The sequence below is a fragment of the Copadichromis virginalis genome, linkage group LG10, assembly GCF_057382275.1.
Source record: "Copadichromis virginalis isolate Kocher_CV1m ecotype Utaka linkage group LG10, C_Virginalis_male_GT1.1, whole genome shotgun sequence".
NCBI lineage: Eukaryota > Metazoa > Chordata > Actinopteri > Cichliformes > Cichlidae > Copadichromis > Copadichromis virginalis.
Genome location: NC_140627.1, coordinates 20,574,799 through 20,598,628, shown reverse-complemented (window position 1 = coordinate 20,598,628; position 23,830 = coordinate 20,574,799). Strand labels below are relative to the sequence as shown.

Here is a 23,830-nt window from a genome sequence, read left to right as displayed (position 1 = left end):
AAACTATGAAAGTCTGTCTCATGTCAGTGTCTAAAGTAAAACAGGAAACACGCGACAGGCACAGAAACTATGACATCACAGACATGGGAACAGCAGGAAAACAGAGACATGGAACCAGGCCAGACACACAGACTAAACACAGAACAGAGAGGGCTCAAAATACAGAAACCAAAACAATAATAATCAACACAACAAAACAAGAGAATCAGAATATAACCCACAATACAGAATCAAACCAAAACATAAGAAACTCAAGAACCGTGACAGTATGTTTTTCCCCAGCAACGTGAGTTTAATTCGACACCTCAATGCTATTGAATTTCGCTCCATGCCAAAAGCACAGTGCCAAACATGTGGAGTCAGTTTTCCTCTTCATATTTTTGCCATACAGATCCAGATCGTTTCAGTCCCCTCTGTGCAGTCTAACATGGAAATTTCTCTTGGAGAGGTTGAGTTTTTTTATATTATACTGCTTTTTGAAATGCATACATTAACTTCATGCATGTGAGAAACTTAATAATCAAATGGTTTAATCGACATCAGAAGGTTCCTTGCAAATTTCTTTATTAAATCATAAGATTCCTAAATTCATCAAGTCTCTCTGTGCCTCGTCTCAAAACATGACATCACTGTTTTGCACATTTTAACACAATTTAATCCCCACATTTGTGAAAGAAAAACAAAACACTGAAAAGTCTGTAACAAAACCATCAAATCTGATAAAGTTTATTTAAATGCTGCAAAATAAGAATGGATTGGAATAAAAAAAAATTTAAATACATATCCTAACCTTAATTACTGGGGAGGAATAATGAATGATGCTCATAGTGAGTAAAAAGTAAACTGAGTGCATGTTTTGGACAGAGATTCACTTTTAATGTGTATGTATAATGTATAATATAATACAGATACATAAAAAACACTCCCAAAACAGAATAAATTATTACAAAATTATAATAAAATACAAAATATTAAAAAATTAAACTAAAAATGGAGGCAGCTTTGCCTGTGGTAGAATGTATAAAATGTATGAAAAAATCTTTACTGCAGACACTAATTTTACTAATTTAATAATTCTAATTTTGTGTTGTAAGATTTATGAGTTTCATGCTTTCATAGTGGTACTTAGGAGAGCTTAACATTTTTTAATCAGGTGGTACACACTGTAAAAAGTTTGAGAAACTCTGATAAGGTAAGTGTATGTGTGCTTTTGGAAAACATTTAAAGCTGCAGTACAGAATCTTTTGAAACAAGCTTAAAACAGGGAACCAGGGGCCCGTTCTTCGTACCTCGCTAAGTAGGTTAGCTGGATTTGATTGTTGACGATTTCGCGTGATCTTGGATCATTCGATTCCCCGAAGCTCATCCGGGACTTGCTGCCATAGCAACAGAGCCGTAAGCGTAAACCTGCTCGGGAGCAGGTTTACTTTATGTAAACAGGATTAGATCGCGGCCTCTCAGGTATGTCCGCTTCATTTATACGAAAGCAACAGCGATATTCCACCACTGTTTCACCATAAATAAAAAACATCAATGTACCGTAACTAAAGATAATGCAGCACCTGATCCATTTATTGATTTCACACAGATACATACAGGTCATTTCCTAAAAAAGGGAAATGTACTATTAACATTCTATTACATGTATGTGATTATTACAGATGTAATTCATATTTCAGAGTAGTAATTGTAAATTACTTCGTGTAATCAAGATGAGAGACCACGGCTATAAAAGCGAAGGTGGATTTGGGAAGCCTGTCGCAGCCATGTCCTGTCCGTATACGCGAGCCACCCATTGCGGAAGGTGCAAGATTGATAAGGAGAGTCCTCAGAATTCAGCGTATATTGCGGGATAGACAGGATCCTTTAGCTCAGCGCGACAGTGTGCTCATAGAGAGATATCGATTTTCCCGTGAGGGTATTATTCACTTAACCAACTTGTTGATGAGGGGGTGCAGGACCACCACCTGTCTTTTTTTGCTCTGCCCTTTTCTTGGTTGCTGTTATAAACAAACAAACAGATTATTTCAGGGTCTCTTTCCAAGAGACTAAAAGCAATATAAGTGATAAATATTACCATTCTGTAGAATATTCTTATATTTCACTTTTACCTGTTCCCATGTTCTAGTGGGTCCTGTTGTGGCTCTCATGTGAAAGAGGATATAATATAACATATTATAATATAATGTACTATAATACTGGATAATATAGTGTAATATAATAAATCTACCCTACCACCTACTGGTGTTGGCCAGAGGGGCCGATGGCGCGATATGGCAGCCTGGCTTCTGTCAGTCTGTCCCAGGGCAGCTGTGGCTACAACCGTAGCTGCCTCCACCAGTGTGTGAATGTGAGAGTGACTGAATAGTGGCATTGTAAAGCGCTTTGGGTGCCTTGAAAAGCGCTATATAAATCCACTCCATTATTGTTGTTATTATTAAATTGCTTACGAGTTTAATTTGTCAGCAACTTTCTGCCAGCCCTCTCTCCTTGCTTTTGCAGCCTTTGCAGTGTTCCCTTGCGTTTTAATTAAACTCTGAAACTCCTGAAATCCCTCACTCAAGAGTTCTTGCTCTGCTGCCGAAAAATACCGAGCCGAGCGCGCTCCTTCGACATTTTCGCCGACCAATCAGAGGGTTGCCGATCAATGTTTCTACTATCGATGCGTAGCCCCTTTTACGACACCCAGTGATCTCACATTACTTCATCCAGCTGTACTAATCGTCAACAGCAGGTGTGTTCGGAGAACCGGATTAGCGAGCTCACGGTTAGCGCGATGATTTGGTCTTGGATGTGTCATTTGATCTTGGATGTAGTAAGCGACGTACGAAGAACGGGCCCCAGCGCTCTGTTTGGCACTTTCTGCAAATGTGATGTATGTACTGCGGCAGTCATACAGACAACTGGACGGTCCAAAAGTTGCCCTACCTATTACTGGCTGAGGTTTTAGAAGAGTTGTGGCTGAACTACATAAAAATATCATTAATTTTAATCTCCCCAATCAATGATAATGTCATGTTGGAATGTTGTTAAAGAGGGTCAAAAATGTTTCAACCCAGTTTGTTTAGCAGATTCTGTATAGCAGCTTTAATATAGGGAGAACACAACTTCCTGATTGTGTGAGTAAAATCAGGTTTTTTCTCTTTGTCAGTTTAACAGTTTCTGTTTTGCCTGTCACTGTTCCCTGTCTGTTTTCTTACCTGGTTCTTACTTTCTCCTCACGTTCCCCTCTTTCCTCTCTCCCTCTTTGGACTGATAATCATACACAAATAGATTGTATTCAATTAAATGAAAAATTACATTAATATAAAAAAAAATACTATTAAGATCACTAACAAAAAGTCCTCTCTCAGTGTACTTTCAACCAAAAGGCAAATAACCAAACCACATGTATATCTAATAAAAGATAAATATTGAAACACTGATCCAACATTATTCCTGATTCACGGCTCATTTGATTTTACACTTTTACCTGAATGTGGCTCCTTTTTTTTTTTTTTTTTGAAAAAACAAATTTTACTGATTTTACTACAGAGCAAGACGGATTGTAAGGTAGCAAACATTGTCGGAAAACAAGTTTTCAACACTGCAGGTTACCTGGTGTAATGTTTTTCAGCTAAAAAGAAACATGGTCTGACTCCTAACTATATAAAGAGTAACTGAAGGTTAAATGCAGCTAATATGTCCTGTTTTAAGCCAGGCACTTACACCTCCGCTCAGCTGTTGGAGGGGTGCTTTACTGAACTAAAAGTCCTGGAAAGGTAATATAGGTTGAAGCTGGATGATCTCTATGTAAATATCCCATAGGGGTCATACAAGCTAGGTCCCTTAACCTGCGGTAGCTGTTGAAAGGATAAAGTTGTGGTATACCAGTGGACAGAAATACCATTATTACTTTAGGATTAGTTTAACACAAAGTCAGGGCTGACCAGGGACCATTGCTGTGAGTCACAGTGCGCAGCATAAAGGTCCTTTCACATCAGACACAGCATGTGCTGCTAATGCTAACTAAAAGCCAAGGATCCAGAACTTGTTGCGCTGGCTGCTGACTATGGGCTCAAAATGTGGTCATAAATATTTTGTACTTGTAAATCAGTTTTGTATTTGTAAAAAGAATTTGTGTGTGGACTTAGCCAAAAAATACGTGTGAAACTCTGCACTCAAGTTACAAGTACGAATTTTGACCCTATTTTTCTTTCTTTCATCTAATTGGTCAATGTCATTTCAATCACAAATTTAACAAGAACAGATGGGTTTGGCTATTGGAAGGGTGCTTTATGGAGCTTCAGGTCCTGAGGGAATAAATGGCTTTTTACATGCCAGCCCAGCGTTTTCCTTCATCACCACGAAGGAAAACAGTGTGTGGTGGTCCGAGTTTGGTGATTTTTGTGTCACAGGGTTATGTGCTTAATACAGGGACTTCCAGAGCCTTTTCAACAATGCTGTGGCATTGTTGTGGAAATGACACAGTCTTCACTAGTGGGGATAGTTACAAAGCTTTCTTCGTTATGAATTAGCAATACATGTTTTTATTGAACATTTGAAGATAAAAACCCAGAAACTCTTGTAGAGGACATAAAGATAGAAACGACAAGGAGCAGGTGCATCTAGTACAGGTAGAGCTGCCGCAAAAACCCGCAGAGCTCAGCAGCCAGCAACAAATTCTGGATCCTTGGCTTTTAGTTAGCATTAGCAGCACATCCTGCGTCCGATGTGAAAGGACTCTTATGCTGCGCACTGTGACTCACAGCAATGGTCCCGGGTCAGCCATGACTTTGTGTTAAACTAATGCTAAAGTAATAATGGTATTTCTAACCACTGATATACCACAACTTTATCCTTTCAAAAGCTACTTAAAGTTAGGGGACCTAGCTGCTATCGGATATTTATATAGAGATCCTCCAGCTTCAAACTGTATTATCCTTCAAGGACCTGGGCCCTATTTCAGGAAGCTGGTTTAGTGCAAACTCTGAGTAAATATACCCTGAGTTAACAAAAACTCTGGGTTTTCGGTTTCACAAAGCGAGTTTAGATTAATCCTGAGTGAGTTACTATGACGACACACTCCGTGAAGCTAACCTGCCCCCTAGCAGGTTTACTTCAACTAACCCTGACGTTCTCCGCCTCTGTGTCGGAAACCTGACTGTAGGAAGTGTCAGACATGGCGTGCCCCTTCCTTGAAGAGCCAGTAGATGTTGAAGCCCAAATTCTCCGCAGAGCTCTCCGCCGGGAGAGAGTGATCAGAGCGCGTTTGGACATTTTATCATTTCCTGATGATTTTCTGTGTGAACGTCACCGTTTGTCAGCACAATCTATAATTTATTTGAATAACATCCTCAGGCCTAATATTGCTCATGTGACACATCGCGGACATTCTCTCAGTTCTGTACATATTATTTGTATTGCACTTTGTTTTTTTGCAAACGGGAGCTTTCTGTATAATATTGGTGACGCTGAGCACGTTTCCAAGGCTACCGTCTGTCGGGCAGTCAGGAATGTTACAGTTGCACTGAAACGTCTCCTGTACTCGTTTGTGGTGTTCCCATTATCACAAATGTGGAAGCCAACTGCTCAGCCTCTGTGAGTGGTGGTGGTGGAGGACCCCCACCTGTTTTTCGGGCCTCCGCTTTTTTTCTGTTGGCTATAACGGGTCACATTTGAGCATACAGAGTAAGCAAATATGTACTTGTAATGTGCTCAGATAATTTTAATAAGTGCTTACAGAAAGAAAATTAATGTAGCCTCTAACTGCAATTGATTTACATAGGACAAACAGACCAAGCACTATGGCTCATAATACAATTACACCTTACCTGTTTGGACTATATTTTTACATTTCATTTTTACTTGCTGCCAGGAACGTTTGGGGCCTGTTGGGTTGCACCTGCGCTCACATCATGTCACAAAATAAAATGTATAAAATAAAAAATATAATAAAATAACGTGTTAAATGGGTGGAAATCCCTAGATCAATGTTTAAATTAACACTCACGCATTGACTCTGTCGGCTATGTTTTGCCATGCATGCTCCCTTTCTTTTGCAGCTGAGGCTGTGTTACCTTTTTTTCTGCAAAATTTGCATGTTATCGGCATATGCTGCCATCAGAATTTCGGCCTCAAGCGCTGTAAGATACATTGACCGCGCCTTCTTTCCCTCCGTCTCCATGGTGACTCGCTTAATCTGTGCTCCGCTTATCAGGGCTTTATGTATCCTCGTGCGCGCGCTTCACTTGGGGTTAAAGCAACTCCGCGTTGATTGAACTAATTGTTATCAGCCTTTCTGAAACCGAATATTCCGAGTTGGACAGTTCGGGGTTACTCAACCCTGAGTATCGTTTTTCACTCTGAGTTTTCTAAACCAGCTTCCTGAAATAGGGCCCTGCAGTTCAAAAAAGCGCCCCTCCGATAGCCAAACCCATCTGTTCTCTGATTGGTTAAATTTGTGATTGACATGACATTGACCAATCAGATGAAAGGAAGAAAAATAGGGTCAAAATTCAGACTTGTAACTTGAGTGCAGAGTTTTACATGTATTTTTTGGCTAAGTCCACACAGAAGTCTTTTTTACATGCACAAATTCTTTTTACACATACAAATCCTGATTTTTTTTTTAAGTACAAAACTGATTTACAAGTACAAAATATTTATGACCACAATTTGAGCCCATACCAATCTCCAGACGGGAAAGATTCTGGATACCAGAAACCTTAGGAATTTGAGCTTTGTCTTTATCCAAATTGCTAAACTGTGCAAACAAACCAACCGGCAGCTTTTCTAAATCACCTTGTTGGTTTTCCAGAGTCATATTTCCACAGAGATCAGGGCCCTATTTCAGGAAGCCGGTTTAGAAAACTCAGAGTGAAAAACGATATTTTATTATATTTTATTTTATACATTTTATTTCGTGATGTGATGTGAGCGCAGGTGCAACCCAACAGGCCCCAAACGTTCCTGGCAGCAAGTAAAAATGAAATATAAAAATATAGTCCAAACAGGTAAGGTGTAATTGTATTATGAGCCATAGTGCTTGGTCTGTTTGTCCCATGTAAATCAATTGCAGTTAGAGGCTACATTAATTTTCTTTCTGTAAGCACTTATTGAAATTATCTGAGCACATTACAAGTACATATTTGCTTACTCTGTATGCTCAAATGTGACCCGTTATAGCCAACAGAAAAAAAGCGGAGGCCTGAAAAACAGGTGGGGGTCCTCCACCACCACCACACAGAGGCTGAGCAGTTGGCTTCCAGATTTGTGATCATGTTGGCAGCATCACATATGATCTTCACAGTGCAGAGAACACAAATTAGCATCCATTACTATAATGAAATAATTTGTTAGTTTGAAATGCTACAGGGAACTATGTACCTGTACATTAATGCTGTGGAAAGACTTCCTGTTCACATAGTCTCCTTCATTTACTGAAGGAGCAATGATTGGAATGTGAGTGCCATCTGTACAGCCAATCACGCCTGGGAACCCTGAAAATAAATGTAAAATTTAAGTAGTAGTTCAAGTATCACCACATCATGAATTAAGTTTTGTTCATCCTGATACCTGCAATTTTGTGGAATCCCTCTTTGATGAATCTTGTGGGTCTATGACCGGGGAACACCACAGACGAGTACAGGAGACGTTTCAGTGCAACTGTAACATTCCTGACTGCCCGACAGACGGTAGCCTTGGAAACGTGCTCAGCGTCACCAATATTATACAGAAAGCTCCCGTTTGCAAAAAACGAAGTGCAATACAAATAATATGTACAGAACTGAGAGAATGTCCGCGATGTGTCACATGAGCAATATTAGGCCTGAGGATGTTATTCAAATAAATTATAGATTGTGCTGACAAACGGTGACGTTCACACAGGAAATCATCAGGAAATGATAAAATGTCCAAACGCGCTCTGATCACTCTCTCCCGGCGGAGAGCTCTGCGGAGAATTTGGGCTTCAACATCTACTGGCTCTTCAAGGAAGGGGCACGCCATGTCTGACACTTCCTACAGTCAGGTTTCCGACACAGAGGCGGAGAACGTCAGGGTTAGTTGAAGTAAACCTGCTAGGGGGCAGGTTAGCTTCACGGAGTGTGTCGTCATAGTAACTCACTCAGAATTAATCTAAACTCGCTTTGTGAAACCGAAAACCCAGAGTTTTCGTTAACTCAGGGTATACTTACTCAGAGTTTGCACTAAACCGGCTTCCTGAAATAGGGCCCAGGTCTCATTTCGACTGTGTTAGTCTGTTGTGAAAATGTCTCACTCCTACCAGTCTGAGATTCACTCTGCAGCACATAAACGTCATCAAGACTGCCAAGGTGACTTGCTGGTGGATCGGACTTGTCGAGGAATGTGATCTTGAAAGTTTCACCATCGTGATCGTCGACTAAAATGCACACCTGTTTCTACTTCAGTGCTTATGTTATAGAGCACACAGTTCTTAGTGAATACTGTACTGACCTTTAATTACAGTTAAAAACAAATTAAAACAATAATGTGGACTTGCATGATTGCCAAGCAAAAAACAAGGAAACACCAAAAGCTAGCAGCTAAATTGTTAAAACAACAAGTAGGAGTAACAAGTGCACACCAAACACACTCGATGGGAGACGAGGCACTCTGCCTAGGACCCTTCTCTCCAGGACCCTTCTCTCCATCTGGCATAAAGGATTGTACCTAAAACAGGAAAAGAAAACAAACCCAAACAAAACCCAAAACGCACTCAGGCAAAAATCACAGTAGCCCCAATGAGGGCGATTATCGCAATAACAAACAGAAAATCACGCACACCAACGTACGTACGCACGCGTGTACACGCACGAGCCGGCCAAGGATAAACAGCAGAAAATCGAACAAACGTAAAGCACTGCTGTTAATTTCGACATAAATGAAGACAAAACTAAACACCAGTGACGTTTGTAGGGTTAATGAAGTTGGACAAGCTGGTAAATAATGTGCTACGTGGTGGCTAGAAACAGAGCTGCAATCGCATGGCAGGAAAAAGATGCTGTAAACGGACCAAACCATAGTCAGGAGAGCAGATGGGAGAGCATCAATCCATAAAACGAGTTTAGTCAGTTTAACATACTGCTACATGGGATGGGCTATAGTTGCTTTAAAACGTGCTGCTGATGAATTGTGCTTTAAAAAAAAAAAAAAAAAAAAAAAGAAAAACAGCAACAATATTAAAAAAAACCAAACAAAAATGAGAGGCCGACAGTGATCACCGTTCTTTAAGAAGAAAAAGCCTCAAGAAAAAGGCACTTGGGGCACCCATCAGGAAAAGGGCGGGTGCTCAATTTTTATTCGAGGTTAGTAGAATCTATAGTTTTTCACTGGTAGTTAATGCTTAGATGCTCACACTGATTAGAAACCTGCTGACATATCAGTATATGTGTAGGGACAGCTGTATACACGATCACGGGCGCCTGATATTAGTCACAAATTTGACAAGCTGAACGCATTGTGTACTGTACAGGAGACACGGCACAAGACTGATTGACTATGGGCTCAAAATGTGGTCATAAGTATTTTGTACTTGTAAATCATTTTTGTATGTGTAAAATTTGTGCGTGCGCAAAAAAGATTTGTGTGTGGACTTAGCCAAAAAAGACCCTGCAAGTTACAAGTACGAATTTTGACCCTATTTTTCTTCCTTTCATCTGATTGGTCAATGTCATGTCAATCACAAATGTAACAATCCAATCAGAGAACAGATGGGTTTGGCTGTCGGAGGGGCACTTTTTTGAACTGCAGGTCCTTGAAGGATAATACAGTTTGAAGCTGGAGGATCTCTATATAAATATCCGATAGCAGCTAGGTCCCCTAACTTTCAGTAGCTGTTGAAAGGATAAAGTTGTGGTATATCACTGGTTAGAAATACCATTATTACTTTAGGATTAGTTTAACACAAAGTCATGGCTGACCCGGGACCATTGTTGTGAGTCACAGTGCGCAGCATAAGAGTCCTTTCACATCGGACGCAGGATGTGCTGCTAATGCTAACTGCTAACTAAAAGCAAAGGATCCAGAATTTGTTGCGCTGGCTACTGGGCTCTGTGGGTTTTTGCAGCAGCTCTACCTGTACTAGATGCACCTGCTCCTTGTCATTTCTATCTCTGACTTTATGTCCTCTACAAGAAATTTTTTTTTTTTTTGCTAGTTCTTCAAATGTTCAATAAAAACATGTATGCTAATTCATAACTAAGAAAGCTTTGTAATGAAGACTGTCACTTCCAAAACACTGCCCTGCCCCCGTGGAAGTCCCTGTATTAAACACGTAGACCTGTGACACAAAAAAATCTCCAAACTCGGACGACCACAGACTGTTTTCCTTCGTGGTGATGAAGGAAAATGCTGGGTTGGCATGTAAGAGGGCATTTATTCCCTTCAAAGACCTGCAGTTCAAAAAAAGAGCCCCTCCGACAGCCAAACCCATCTGTTCTCTGATTGGATTGTTACATTTGTGATTGACATGACATTGACCAATCAGATGAAAGGAAGAAAAAATAGGGTCAAAATTCGTACTTGTAACTTGCAGGGTCTTTTTTGGCTCAGTCCACACACAAATCTCCCCCCCCACACAAATTCTTTTTACACATACAAATCCTGATTTACAACTACAAGACTGATTTACAAGTACAAAATATTTATGACCACATTTAGAGCCCACAATTGACAATCAAGACGCAGAACGCGCACACAATGCGCTGTAAAACAAACAGAAAAATATATACAAAATTGCACAAAAAAAATAAATCCGCGAAACAGCGTGGCCCCGAAAGGTGAACCGCGTTATAGCGAGGAACCACTGCACACCAAATTAATGTTTTTTAGGCTAATGCTTTCTCAAGGTGGAAAACGATCACGCTAACAATATCAACTGGTGTCAAGTAGGGCTGCCACAAACAATTATTTTGATAGTCGACTAGTCACCGATTATTTTTGCGATTAGTCGACTAATCAGATCATCATCCATTGGACGCAAAACTACAGCTTATTGCACCAGCAGCATCTGCTCTTATATAACTATCATCAGCTTACAGCTTTAAGTGTTTAAGGTCTGTGCTAACTAAAAATAAAGACAAGATGATAGTTTATTAAATTTTAATGAAATTTGCAGATTGTTTCGGTGAAGTTTAATAAACTCCTTGCTATCTAAAATATAACAGGACACTGGAGTATATTCTGGAGCATCTCACACTTCTGATAATCAGTTGTCTGCTTGACGTTTATTCAGCTGTGTAAAAACTATAACTTTAATCTCAGACAAACTGATTTACTCAGGAACAAATAAAATACTAAAAAAAAAAAAAAAAAAAAAAAAAAAAGCCAAACAATAACATTTTAAGTTATCTAAGTGACTCATATATATTTAACCTGAGTAGCAAAAGACGGCGGTGGGTTTGAAAATGATTTGCGGGGAGTCCGGTGTTCTCACGGCGCTAGTGTATGGAACGCCAGGACTGCCATAATGAATTAATTAAATACACCATTAAATAATTAATTAAATGTGTCAATAATTAATTAAAATTGGAATTAATTAATTAAATAAATAGTTATGACACATGTAATTAATTAATTATTGACACATTTAATTAATTATTTATGTATTTCACATTTTAATTAATTATTGACACATTTAATTAATTAATTATTGACACATTTAATTAATTATTTATGTTTTTCACATTTTAATTAATTATTGACACATTTAATTAATTATTGACACATTTAATTAATTATTGACACATTTAATTAATTATTTAATGATATATTTATTTATTTCATTTTGGCAGTCTTGGCGCCTGGCTCTCATCATGAAATAATTTTATCTGTCAGCCTCACCCATCAAACTCAGGGGGCGGGGTTAACGCTGATCGAGTCAAAACCATTGCTTTGGTCTGGAGTGGCTCCATGCAAAACATCGCTACTGTCATGGGGGATTTTCGTGAAATCGCTCTCGAGTTGGTAAGAGATATTTTAGACCTAGCAGATAATGTTGAAGCAGGAATTGCTCAGCCGGAGCATGTGACAAATAAAACTGAGGAATTTATTGAAATTCTTGGACTTATTTCCGCACTCTCCAACCAAGACATTGATGGTAGAGTGACTGCAAACTTACATGAAGTACTCCAGCAAAGCATCGCGGAACAGCGGCAAACTCACGGAACGGGACGCCCCGCTTTTGATATACCGATTGACGTTTTCGAGCATCATGTTCTCTGTGGATTGACAGCGAGTGAAATTGCGACGAGGTTCGGAGTGTCTGAAAGGACAATCAGGAGGCGTATGGAACAAAACGGCTTAAGGTATTTACTCACTGAGAATTGAAAAACTGTCTAAATTCTGTAATAAAATTATCAGCGTTGCTCCTTTACCAGGTGCAACAATTAAGTTTAACATCCAGGCATCCATGAAAACAGAATTTATGCAATTTAACGAAGTTAGAAGTTAGCAGGAAGTTAGCTAGCTAGTTTCCATCTAAGTATAATATTGCATGTTCACACCAAGAGATTTTCTAAATCAAATTAAGATGTACAGCTCTGCTATCACTTCACATAAATGAAGACAGGAAAATAAACGTTTTGTGGGGTTAATGAAGTTGGGCTAGTTGGTATATAATGATGTGCTATGTGATCGCTAGCTACACAGCATAGACACAGTGACCTGTATCAAATAATTAGGTCATTACCAGGCCTCTGAAGAACTTCAAGACATGTTGAGGAGGTAATTTAGCCATTTAAATCAGCTGTGTTTTGGTCAAGGACACATTTAAACCTGCACGACATCGGCCCTCAAGGCCCGGACTTCGAGACCCCTGCTGTAAATGGACAAAACTTCAGTCAGGAGAACAATCGAGATAATCCACCCAGTCATTAATATACTGCTGCATGGGCTGGGCTGCAGTTACACCCAGGTTTTAAAAACTGGTTTTTAAAATCAACAGTGGTAATGAAACCCTAGAGAGGCCGACAGTGATCACTAACTGTTTTTAGGGGCTTGTTGAGATTAGATAGACCAAGATGCAAAGCATTAAAACGTGTTAAAAGCACAACAGCCTTAAAAAACACAGAGCAGTTTGAGCGTGGAAGCAGGATTCATCAGGTCATCACTTATAGACCTGATTGTCGACCAGTCTAAGATAATATTTCGTAAACTCCAACATTACTCAGTGTTTTTCATCTGTGTAGAAAGACAGACCTCTATTCATCTGTTACTGATGAGGAGTTGGATCGTATTGTAAATGAAGTCCACAGAAGCCATCCAAACACCGGCTACAAGCTAATGCATGGATTTCTGAATGCAAGAGGTGTGCGTGTCCCTGGTGAGTATAATAAGCCTGTTATTGAAATTTATGAATAAGTGATCTGTTAGTGAGCCAAGCTAAAGTTAAGCTCATGATTGTGTATGTATCCTTTCCTAAGCACCATGATTTGTTATGCAGTTTATTATACTGACACTCTTTCCTCAAAAGTGACCATGACAGTATCACTAACTGATGAATATTTGAAATTCTACTGGTAGATATTTTTACAATATTGGTCAGGTGGTTAATATAGGTATTTCTAATGAAGTGGCCAGTTAGTTTGTGGTTATTTTTGCCCACCTCTCAGTCTCAAGACTGCGGGAGTCTTTACGCAGAGTCGATGCAGAAGGAGTGAACATCAGACGTCTACGGCTGCATGTATTAAGACGACGGCAGTATTCTGTTCCAGGTCCAAACTCCTTATGGCACATTGACGGCAACCATAAGCTAATAAGGTATCAGTGGTATTGACATAGGAATCATTAACCATATTATAGATATTTTAAATAATTGTTCTACAAAAAGGTTGTTGTGTTTTTTTGTGTGTGTTTTACATATTGTCTCACAGATGGAGATTTGTTGTCCATGGTGGCACGGATGGATTCAGTCGACTAATTGTCTACTTGACAGTGGCTGGCAACAACAGAGCTAGAACAGTCTTGGAGAGCTTTATTGCTGCTGTTGAGCAGTACGGACTGCCATCAAGGGTTCGGTCTGATAAAGGTGGGGAGAATGCCGATGTAGCTGAATTCATGATCAGGAGCAGAGGCACCAACAGGAACTCTCACATCACAGGCCGAAGTGTCCACAATCAGCGGTAAATAACATGTTTTGTTGCTGTGTTATAGACTCTACCAGTGTAATGCTTTATGAAAATTACATCACATAAAAATTTTCAATTTTATTTTAATCACAGAATAGAGAGGATGTGGAGAGATGTCTACGAGCATGCCCTAGACCTTTTCTATCAGCTGTTCACTTCACTGGAACATCAGGGAACACTTAATCCAGACAGTGAAATCCATCTGTACGCCTTGCACCGAGTTTTCCGTCCACACATACAGAGCAACCTAGACTCTTTCCAAGATGCATGGAACAGTCATGGTCTTAGAACTGAACGGAATCAGTCACCACAGCAACTCTGGATAAGATACAGAGACCAAGGCCCCGTGGAGGATCCTTCAGAGGTTAGAGAACAACCGCCTTTTAACAAAGTTAAAAAAAAACAAAACAAAAAAAAACCAAACCCTGCTACATACTGTTTAGTTTTTGACTAGGGGAGAAAACCCATGTGCTAAAAGGTGATAGTCAGCGATTCAAACCTAAGCTCTCCAACGTTTTGAGCTAAGATTTCTTTGTCGCATGTACATTTTTCTAGCCTATGCACAATTGTACTGTTTTATAGTATTTGATTGTTAACATATTATTTAAATACTCACCAACATGCGGACCAAAAAAAAGTCCCAAATAGGTTGTGCAATGACCTAAAGCATTATTAAAGTAGTTGTAACTACAACACTAAAAATTATTCCACGTTCAGGTTTCTGAAGACTACGGGATTGACTGGAACGGGCCTCACACTAACCATGGAGGCGCTACATCAGTACCTGACATTCAGCTGGGCCGTGAGCTATCAGATGAAGAGCTTGCTACTTTGCCAGTTCCAGGAGTTTCATTGACAGATGCAATCGGATCTTACTTGGAGACCGTCCAAATTCTGTCAAGAACCATAGGAGACTGATATACAATCCAAGCTTTTTATTTATCATGCTAAAACAAACAGACATGCAATGTAAAACAATTTGCTTCCCTCACATAATCTTACAAGTTCCTTTCTTTCTTTCAAGTTTTTCCCCCATCATGACATTTGTCACATAATTTTTTGGTTAACAAAATTATAATTTGTTTTATTGTAATTGTGGGGGGAAAAAAAAAAAAAAAAAAAAAAAAAGACATGACAGCTTGGGATGCAGAACTGCTGTCTCTCCCATTTTATATCAAAATGTAAAATTGCTTTTTAGAAAAATGTGAACCATTAAACATGTGTTTCATTCGCCTTTGGTTGCTTTCTGTTTGAACTATGGCGAAATTTCAGCCTGAAAAATCTTAAACCAGTCCAAAACCTGTGTGTGCACTATTTATTGCAGAAATAAGTGCTTCCTCGAAGTCTTGGTATGTCTGGAAATGAGCTGGCAGCTTTAGCGTTTCAAAACAAGTAGACGCTGTCGGAAAGGTGCCACCAGAGATCTCCACATTGAGTTCAGGAGGAAGCATCTCCCAGCCAACCCAGAATTTCATCAGTTGGGCCAGTCTACTTGATGAAGCTAGAAAGTCAGAAATGGAGTTAAGAAAACATTTAGTTAATTGTTCATCATGCTGCAGAGAATATACAGTGAAATTATGAATTTCATACATTATAACTTTAAATGCTTATTATCAAGCATTTACAATATGAGCAATAGCTTTATTTAAAAAAAAAAGGGGAAAAAAAAGGTGCCTATACCAGTTTCAATGAAGATCCGTAGAAATCCAGTGATGCGGCACATGGACTCAACATCAAATTCCTCATCTTCATCACTATCCTGAGCTGGCCATGTGATTTTGTCTATTACCATCTGATAGAACATGGAAGAGGACAACTTAGTCTAAAGTACTGGTGAAAAGAATATATTTTACCATTTTTATTAATAGGAAACACCAACTTCAGTATATTATATCATGGAAAGTTCATCAAATACATTTATAAATAAGGTCTCATAAATCACTGGTCCCCAACCCCTGGGCCACGGAACGGTCGGTGAGTCATGAGGTACAGGGCTGTGAGAGTTGATGCTCAGGTGTGAAATTTATGGTTTTCAGGGTTTTTATCGTTAACTCGGTATCCTTGGTTCTTTACCCGTGTGCTATGAATACATCTTTTTTTGTTAGCGGTACTGGTTTTATTTTCTTGTATTAATCCACTACAGATTTAAGGCTGGTCTCTAAAAATACTGTCGGACATAAACCATTCCATGGTGCAAAAAAGGTTGGGGACCGCTCTTATCAGTGATGAGAAAGAACTGGTTTACCTGTGGTGTGAACTGCATTTCTGCCATTCGTGGGAAAAGAAGCGGGACAACATCTGGCCTACTCGTTAGCAGGGGCCATACCATGACATCCTTGATTCCCTTTCTCAGCTGTTTGAGTTGGCGCATGGTTCTCCCAATAACCTTCCAGGCAGAGAGACACAAGCCATAGTATAAGAACAAATATCCTCCTGAATTCTACACAAGTTGGCACGGTAGAGGAAATTTACATGAAGACACACTGACGTGCTTTGCCATATCTATTTACACTGTAGTAGACTGTATACACCAAAGACAAATATAATAAATTTGCACAGTTTACAGTAATATACTCTTCAATTCACACACACATATTTTATGGGGGCTTTGTTATTTTCCCAACATCAAACCACATTCTGCATTAAAAAAATAAATAAATAAAAAAAATTGCTAAGGTAACTTTTTTCATTAACTACAATGTGTCTTTAATGCCTATTTAAGTGCAAAACGTGGTAATGCAGACTTGAGATAACTGTTCTGCTGAAGGCACAACTGATGGGTGAGTGGGAGGATTCCCTTTCTAAATCAAGTAGTGATTTGGAATGTGTTTATTTTAAGAAGGGAATTTTAAAAACACAAACATACATTAAATTTTTTACCTGCTGTCAGTATACTACAGCCTGAAGATATTTTGTAAAGGGATTTCTGTATTTGAAGTTTCATCTTGTGTGCGCGCATTTGTGGAATTAGGGTGTGAGTGCCAACACTTCCAGGTATGAAGGACAAGGTCAGCTTTTGGTTATGAAAAAATATGTGCATGATTTAAGAAAAAAATAAAAATAAAGAAGAAGAATTTCAACTTGACTGGGAGAATGGTAAATTTTAGTGCTTAAAAACCCAATATTTACAAAACTAATTTCGGCACTAATAAAAAGGGGGGAAAAAAAGGAAACATGACCATTGCCTGCCAGTGTAGAATAAAAAGCTACTCTATACAAATCCGTCTGCTTATTAATTTCAACAACTACAACAATGTCTTTGATACTTAACCAGCAAGAACCTACCGCATGCACTAGAAGTTTGTTATGCAGCCATCTCCTATTTGTTTTATTTACTGCTGGGAGATCCCAAGACAGGGAAAGATCAGAGACTGTGTCTTGCTGTTCCTGAGTAAGTTCTTCGAGTTCAAGCTAAAATTAAGATTAAACAAGTTATTGTGGTAGTCCACACACTGATTGTAATTCAATAGTTTTTTTAATTTTACATACCATTTGTATGATACTCCTGATGTGCAGATCAGGACAGTCTTCTATAACAATTGTTGCCAATTCCGGGTCACCATTGAACAGCACGTGAATTATTGCAGGACTTAATCCTGTGACACGGGGACCATCATGCAAAAAGGTGTGGGCCAACATCCTTCCTGCAACCCGGAAGAGGCTGCTCTCGATAAGTACCTCTGATGTTGCTGGGACCAGATGGTCCGGTTCACCCTCAAATAGCAGTGTTCGACCCATTCCTCCTAGAAGTACCAAGAAAGCAGAGTTTTCTTTATTTTACTTTTTTAAATTTGCCAGTGCTTTATGTAAAACTGGATTTTCAAAATTATCACAAGCTTTAAAGCAAGGAGAGTGAGGTAATTATGATAATATATACCAATATTATCCTTTAGTTAATTTCAAAAAAAAAAAAAATCCAGACACAAACACCACATAAGAGTAAAATACATTTAAAAGTGGTGAAATACCGTGTATATAGAATTTATTTTACTTATGTATTAATCACATTATTTTATCGTATAATGCCTTGGTGCCACTGGATTTTAACAAGTCTCACACTCATACAGCAAGACAAATGATGGGGGTCTAGTAAGGAAGTTAGGGAAGCAGACAACTCCACAGGAAGAGTCTTGTCTCTTCGAGGACTCTGGGAGGTAGCAAGGGAGTGTGAACCTTAAGGTGTGAAACAGCTGTGTACTGCTTTTTGTTCCTGAAAAAGGTATTTAACTGAGAGCCATGCTGGGCTCAGAGAGACTCTGCTGACCGTCTGTCCCGCGGACATGCAGGCTCCACCAAGCTTGGTTGTCTGTTCTTTGTGTGTTTGGATTAAAGAATGTTAGCTACCGCTCACCGCTCGTCTGCAGGCTTTCTTTAATGGAAAAATTCCACAACAAAAGCATATGAAAATAGTGGTACACTTACCAAGATCTACTCTGAATCCAAACTGGAGTTTGGATATTATTGTTGTCACAAAGTACCGCATCACCCCTTGTCCAACAGCAGCATCACCTGAAATAAAATACAGATGATTACACTGTACAAAAAAAAATAAAAAAAAAAAATGGCTGAGTATTATTGCCAAACCTATTTAATTAAAAACATTGTTTTGTTTTTTTTTAAAGAGAAAGCAATATTATTTTGGTTGGAATCCTAGAATCCTGACCCTGCCAGAAAACAAAAAAAGAGGAGTATTGTACAATACACATTTATATTAAGGTATATTATTTAGGACCACTGGGCCCATTCACAACCAACTTATTAACCTGTAACAAATTAAATTTTTTTAATATTCAATTCAGTTTTTCACAGTAACAGGGCTAATTCTGTGTGATAGAGTAAAAACACTATAACTGTCATTGTAGTTAGCATGATTGGCCAACGGAGCTCATCGTATGATGCATTTCAGCCACATGAAATCAGTAAGCCACTAAGACAACTCCATTGAAAGACATTTAACTAATTTAATTTATTTAACACAATAGATTTCTATTACTAACCATCAAGGGTACAATGAAGTGGACATGCCCATTCTTGTTGCCGTTTATAGAATGAGAGAAGTGCCCGGTCTCTGTCCTCCTCAGAGTCCCTCACATCCATCCTCAGCTGAAGTGGTGTCCCAGATGCATGTTCCCGAAGTAGATTTTCTCTGAAAACTTTGGCAGCATGAGCTGGATCTTTAATCACCACCCAATCTAGACCGCAAAAATAAATGAAAAAAATTACACATAGAAAAAACATTCTTAACATGTTACATGCAGATATGCATTCCTTTACAGTCAAAGATGAAGAACACCTGAAAAATGTCATTCAGTGCAGCACCAAAAGGCAAATGGCCTAGTACCTATATAGTGTTTTACCACAAACACTAAAAGGCCTTTATGCTACAGTCGCATTCACCCAATCAATCTTCTAATACATATTACCAGAAATATTCTAAATATTCCATTTCTGCACAGAATGAGGTTTGATTCCTGGTTTCAGTTACCCTAGCATCACTTTCAGGGTTTCCAAACAACATTAAGAACCCAAGAAAGTATTTTAACATTAATAGTCATGAATTACATTGTTGATTACATGCAGTACTACTTATTTTAAAGTAATTTTATTAAAGGTAATATTTTTTTTACTGAATGAATGTAAGTTGTTTGCAAACTTATAGCACCTCTATGTGTTTACACAGACCATTGTCAGGTTCTTTGTGAACAAACTCCTCAGTACCAGTTACTACTGGTACTACTGCACTTTGAGCTGAGGTTTCTGATGTTTCAGGCCTAACTGGCACACTTTCACTGACTGTGGCTGGCTCTCTATCATTTTCTTCAACATGGCCTCCCTCTCGTTCTCTATGTGATTCCTGAGTGGATGTCCTTGAAGTTAACAAAATTGACATAGTCATACTCTCTCATTTTCCTAATGTAAAATGAATATGTAGTACACATATGTCTTTGTTAGTACATACCCAGCACAGCTGTCTCTGTGCATTTTTATTTCAGAAAAGGAAAATTCCTTCTGACAAGTAATACAGGAGATGAGTGGACCAGAGGCATGACCTGAGCTCTCCTAAAAGATAAAAAACATCCATTTATAAATTTAAATTCCACAATGCTATTTATTTGATGACAATGATGACAATATAGATTTATGTACACAATCAAAGTGCAAGTCCTGTTGAAGTGGACGGATGTAGATTGTAGCCTGCCCAATCATTGCAGATGGGTCTTTCAGATACCCAATGGTATATCCAGTGCTGGGACATTGAAGCAATGCAAGATTTCGACTACGAGTAGATCCTGTAATTTTTAGAAACTCAAATCCTCCCCCTTCTTGGAGCTTTGGAAACACTTCCATCAGTTTAGTTCTTACAGTCTCGGGATCATTGTCATTCCCTGTATTTAAAAGAATAAACAGATAATCTCCATTCAATCAAACACCCACATATTTGAAAACAAGCCAGTACTATCTAATAGCCACAAAATAACAATCACACAGTTGAAATTTAAGTCCAATTTAAATTAAAATGACAAAATATTTATCACATTCACGCTAAAAATTATAAAAACAAAAAACAAACAAACAAAAAAACCTACAGTGAACCACAATCAAAACTGGGCTCTGGTAAATTTCTACTATCAGACTTACCTGAAAATGTCACTTTTTGCTCTCCAAGTCCTGCAGCATGGAGGTCTGCTTTAAGCTGAATGCTTGGAACTTTGTTAGCCTTGTGATCAGCCAAGCAACAGAACGTATGTGTGTAGCTTCTTCTAGGTACTAGGCTCTGTGCTGACCGTCTTATCATATTTCTTCTACTCCCACCATTATACGGAGCAAAGAGCCTTGCTAGCTCGGCTGCAACACAAAGAAAATATCCCAGCGGAACAGACCACCAGTCAGCTACAACAGTCTGAACTTTCAGCTTAGCATCATTTTAAACGTCACTAACGCTACACATCAGCACCAGGCATGGTGCTGCAAAATAAGGGCGTTTTACTGACTATCTAGTTTCATGCCCCATCCACACACAACGAAAGTGAGTCACACACAAAGCATAATTAGCTAACTACCACACATAAACCTAGGTGCACAACCCCCGCCCACTGAAATTTAGATGCTCATATTGATTGCTAAGATTTAACTGTGTGCTAAGTCATCAATTAGTATAACACGTGGCTGACGTTACTTACTTTGGACAGGTGTATGTAATGGTGCCGCAGGTATCTGCTGTGTCTGAGCTGACGGAGTTGGGGAATTTGTCCTCAGAGCTTCTTCAATTAAATTCGCTGCTTCTCTCAGCAGCTCCGGACAGCTTTTTGACATTTCTCGTACACGTCGTGCAATGTATCAATTGAGGTACACAAGTATTGTCAAGTGTCTTGATTTTTATGGCGGCAACTTCTTGCTTCCAACTGCATAGCGCATCCAAGCAAAGTTAAAAATGAATATCACCACCTAAAGGATCGGAGTGAGATTTACTGGGAGTACGTCAATCTATTATCAGGGATCGATCTGTCTGGACTTGCTTTACAGTTTAACCAATCAGATGTCAGACAAGCCACAGGGAGAGCGTTAACCCCGCCCCCTGAGTTTGATGAGTGAGGCTGACAGATAAAATTATTTCATGATGACAGCCAGGCGCCAGAACTGCCAAAATGAAATAAATAAATATATCATTAAATAATTAATTAAATGTGTCAATAATTAATTAAATGTGTCAATAATTAATTAAATGTGTCAATAATTAATTAAAATGTGAAAAACATAAATAATTAATTAAATGTGTCAATAATTAATTAATTAAATGTGTCAATAATTAATTAAAATGTGAAATACATAAATAATTAATTAAATGTGTCAATAATTAATTAATTACATGTGTCATAACTATTTATTTAATTAATTAATTCCAATTTTAATTAATTATTGACACATTTAATTAATTATTTAATGGTGTATTTAATTAATTCGTTATGGCAGTCCTGGCGTTCCATACTAGTGAGCCTAGCCCCCGGCTCGCTAACGAGCTAGTGGGTAACAGATGTCTCCGAAAACGTCGGAGCGCTTTTGAAAATATGTGGTGTCCTGATAAACTGAGCAGATATTTGAGGTTTACACAGCTACATTCTCGCCTGAAAATATGTTAAACGTTTATTTTGTGACCCAGAAAGAATAATAAGAGTAACATTAAAACTAACCAGCTGCCGCCATTGTTGGAAACTGCGCTGGGCCGCGCTATGAATTCTGGGACACAGCTGCTTCTTCTTCTTCTTCGGGGTTTAACGGTAGCTGACATCCTTGTACATGCAATGCTGCCATCTTCTGTTTCAGTCCGTTATTACACTCTTAAATCCTGCCACTTATTCCTGCGTCTTTTGTGATCTTACAAAGCTTCAAACGACGCGTCGACTATTAAATCAGTCGTCGACGATTTTGATAGTCGACGTAATCGTGACTAGTCGACAAATCGTGGCAGCCCTAGTGTCAAGCCAGCCTTCAATTCGAGACTTGCAGTCAAGCCAGCCTCCAGTTTGTTTTACGTTCCCTGTGTATTCAAAGTATTACGGGAATGGATGTGGAAACCGGATTTCAAAATAAAAGCCAACTTCGAGTGAATTAACAGATATGTTAAGAAAATAATAACATATAATTTAGGCTTCTTTTTTTTTTTTTTTTTAAACAAACTCTAATGTTAGATCTATATGACACAGCCTTGTACCCTAATTGTGCCCTGTCACTATCAAGGCCATCTTATTTTGGATTTCAAAGTAAAAGCCCTGTGAATCTTCATTTTTGAACTACTCTTTCAATGACTTCATAATGCTCTTAAAAGCAAAAGTCGTATTTCCAAATACTATTTGAATTTTATATCAACACTTTCCAACCACAGTCTTTTTCACAGTAATACCATATCAATATCAAGTCAGTCTGATTTTGCCTTTCATAGTAATGGCCCTTTGAAATTGCCGATATTTGACTTAATCTTCTAACGATTCAAAATGCTCTAAAATGAAAAATTCTTGTTTCCACAGGGTAATTCCACTTTAGATCAACAGTATACAGACCCACAGCGATACCATATCAATATCAAGTCATTCTGATTATGCCTTCCAAAATAAAATACTTTTCAAATTGTCCATAATTGACCTACCTTTCAGTGATTTCAAAATGCTCTAAAAAGTAAAATTCCTGTTTCCACAGGGTAATTCCACTTTAGATCAACAGTATACAGCCCCACAGTGATACCATATCAATAGCAAGACATTCTGATTTTGCTTTTCAAAATAAAAAAAAAAGCCTTTTCAAATTGCCCATATATGACATACTCTTGTAGCGAATTCAAAATGCTCTAAAATGGAAAATTGCTGTTTCCACAGCATAATTCCACCTTAGATCAACAGTATACAACCTCACGATGTTACCATGTCAATTTCAAGTCATTCTGATTTCCTTTTTAGAGCATTGTGAAATCACTGAAAGTTAGGTAAGTTATGGGCATTTTCAACAGGCCTTTATTTTGGAAGGCAAAATCAGAATGTCTTGCTATTGATATGGTATCACTGTGGGGCTGTATACTGTTGATCTAAAGTGGAATTACCCTGTGGAAACAAGAATTTTACTTTTTAGAGCATTTTGAATCGTTAGAAGATTAAGTCAAATATCGGCAATTTCAAAGGGCCATTACTATGAAAGGCAAAATCAGACTGACT

General features: G+C 38.5%; 2 protein-coding genes across 2 annotated transcripts; one reads left to right on the top strand and one right to left on the bottom strand.

Moving 5' to 3' along the window:
- The first annotated feature begins 11,807 nt into the window (after positions 1–11,807).
- LOC146700390 (uncharacterized) lies at positions 11,808–15,079 on the top strand. Its single transcript, XM_085470560.1, has 6 exons — positions 11,808–12,308; positions 13,191–13,324; positions 13,614–13,761; positions 13,875–14,123; positions 14,223–14,493; positions 14,847–15,079. Exons 1-6 carry the CDS (start codon positions 11,914–11,916, stop codon positions 15,045–15,047), a joined length of 1,398 nt encoding a protein of 465 aa, XP_085326686.1. The 5' UTR covers positions 11,808–11,913; the 3' UTR covers positions 15,048–15,079.
- Positions 15,050–20,018, bottom strand: LOC146700389 (uncharacterized). Its single transcript, XM_085470561.1, has 7 exons — positions 19,127–20,018; positions 18,552–18,638; positions 17,619–17,872; positions 17,415–17,540; positions 16,375–16,515; positions 15,810–15,921; positions 15,050–15,630 (listed from the first exon to the last, which is right to left on the bottom strand). Exons 1-7 carry the CDS (start codon positions 19,434–19,436, stop codon positions 15,413–15,415), a joined length of 1,248 nt encoding a protein of 415 aa, XP_085326687.1. The 5' UTR covers positions 19,437–20,018; the 3' UTR covers positions 15,050–15,412.
- Positions 20,019–23,830: the final 3,812 nt, after the last annotated feature.

What these genes read in the sequence shown, in the direction of transcription:
- LOC146700389 (XM_085470561.1), bottom strand. Translation starts at nt 19,436, where the DNA reads ATGACATTTTTCAGGTGTTCTTCATCTTTGACTGTAAAGGAATGCATA. An exon ending in ACTTCATTGTACCCTTGATG is followed by an intron (nt 18,639 to 19,126) that starts GTTAGTAATAGA and finishes ATTTTATTTCAG; the next exon opens with GTGATGCTGCTGTTGGACAA. An exon ending in TCAGGAGTATCATACAAATG is followed by an intron (nt 17,541 to 17,618) that starts GTATGTAAAATT and finishes TCTTAATTTTAG; the next exon opens with CTTGAACTCGAAGAACTTAC.
- LOC146700390 (XM_085470560.1), top strand. Translation starts at nt 11,914, where the DNA reads ATGCAAAACATCGCTACTGTCATGGGGGATTTTCGTGAAATCGCTCTC. An exon ending in ATGGAACAAAACGGCTTAAG is followed by an intron (nt 12,309 to 13,190) that starts GTATTTACTCAC and finishes TCATCTGTGTAG; the next exon opens with AAAGACAGACCTCTATTCAT. An exon ending in CGAAGTGTCCACAATCAGCG is followed by an intron (nt 14,124 to 14,222) that starts GTAAATAACATG and finishes TTTTAATCACAG; the next exon opens with AATAGAGAGGATGTGGAGAG.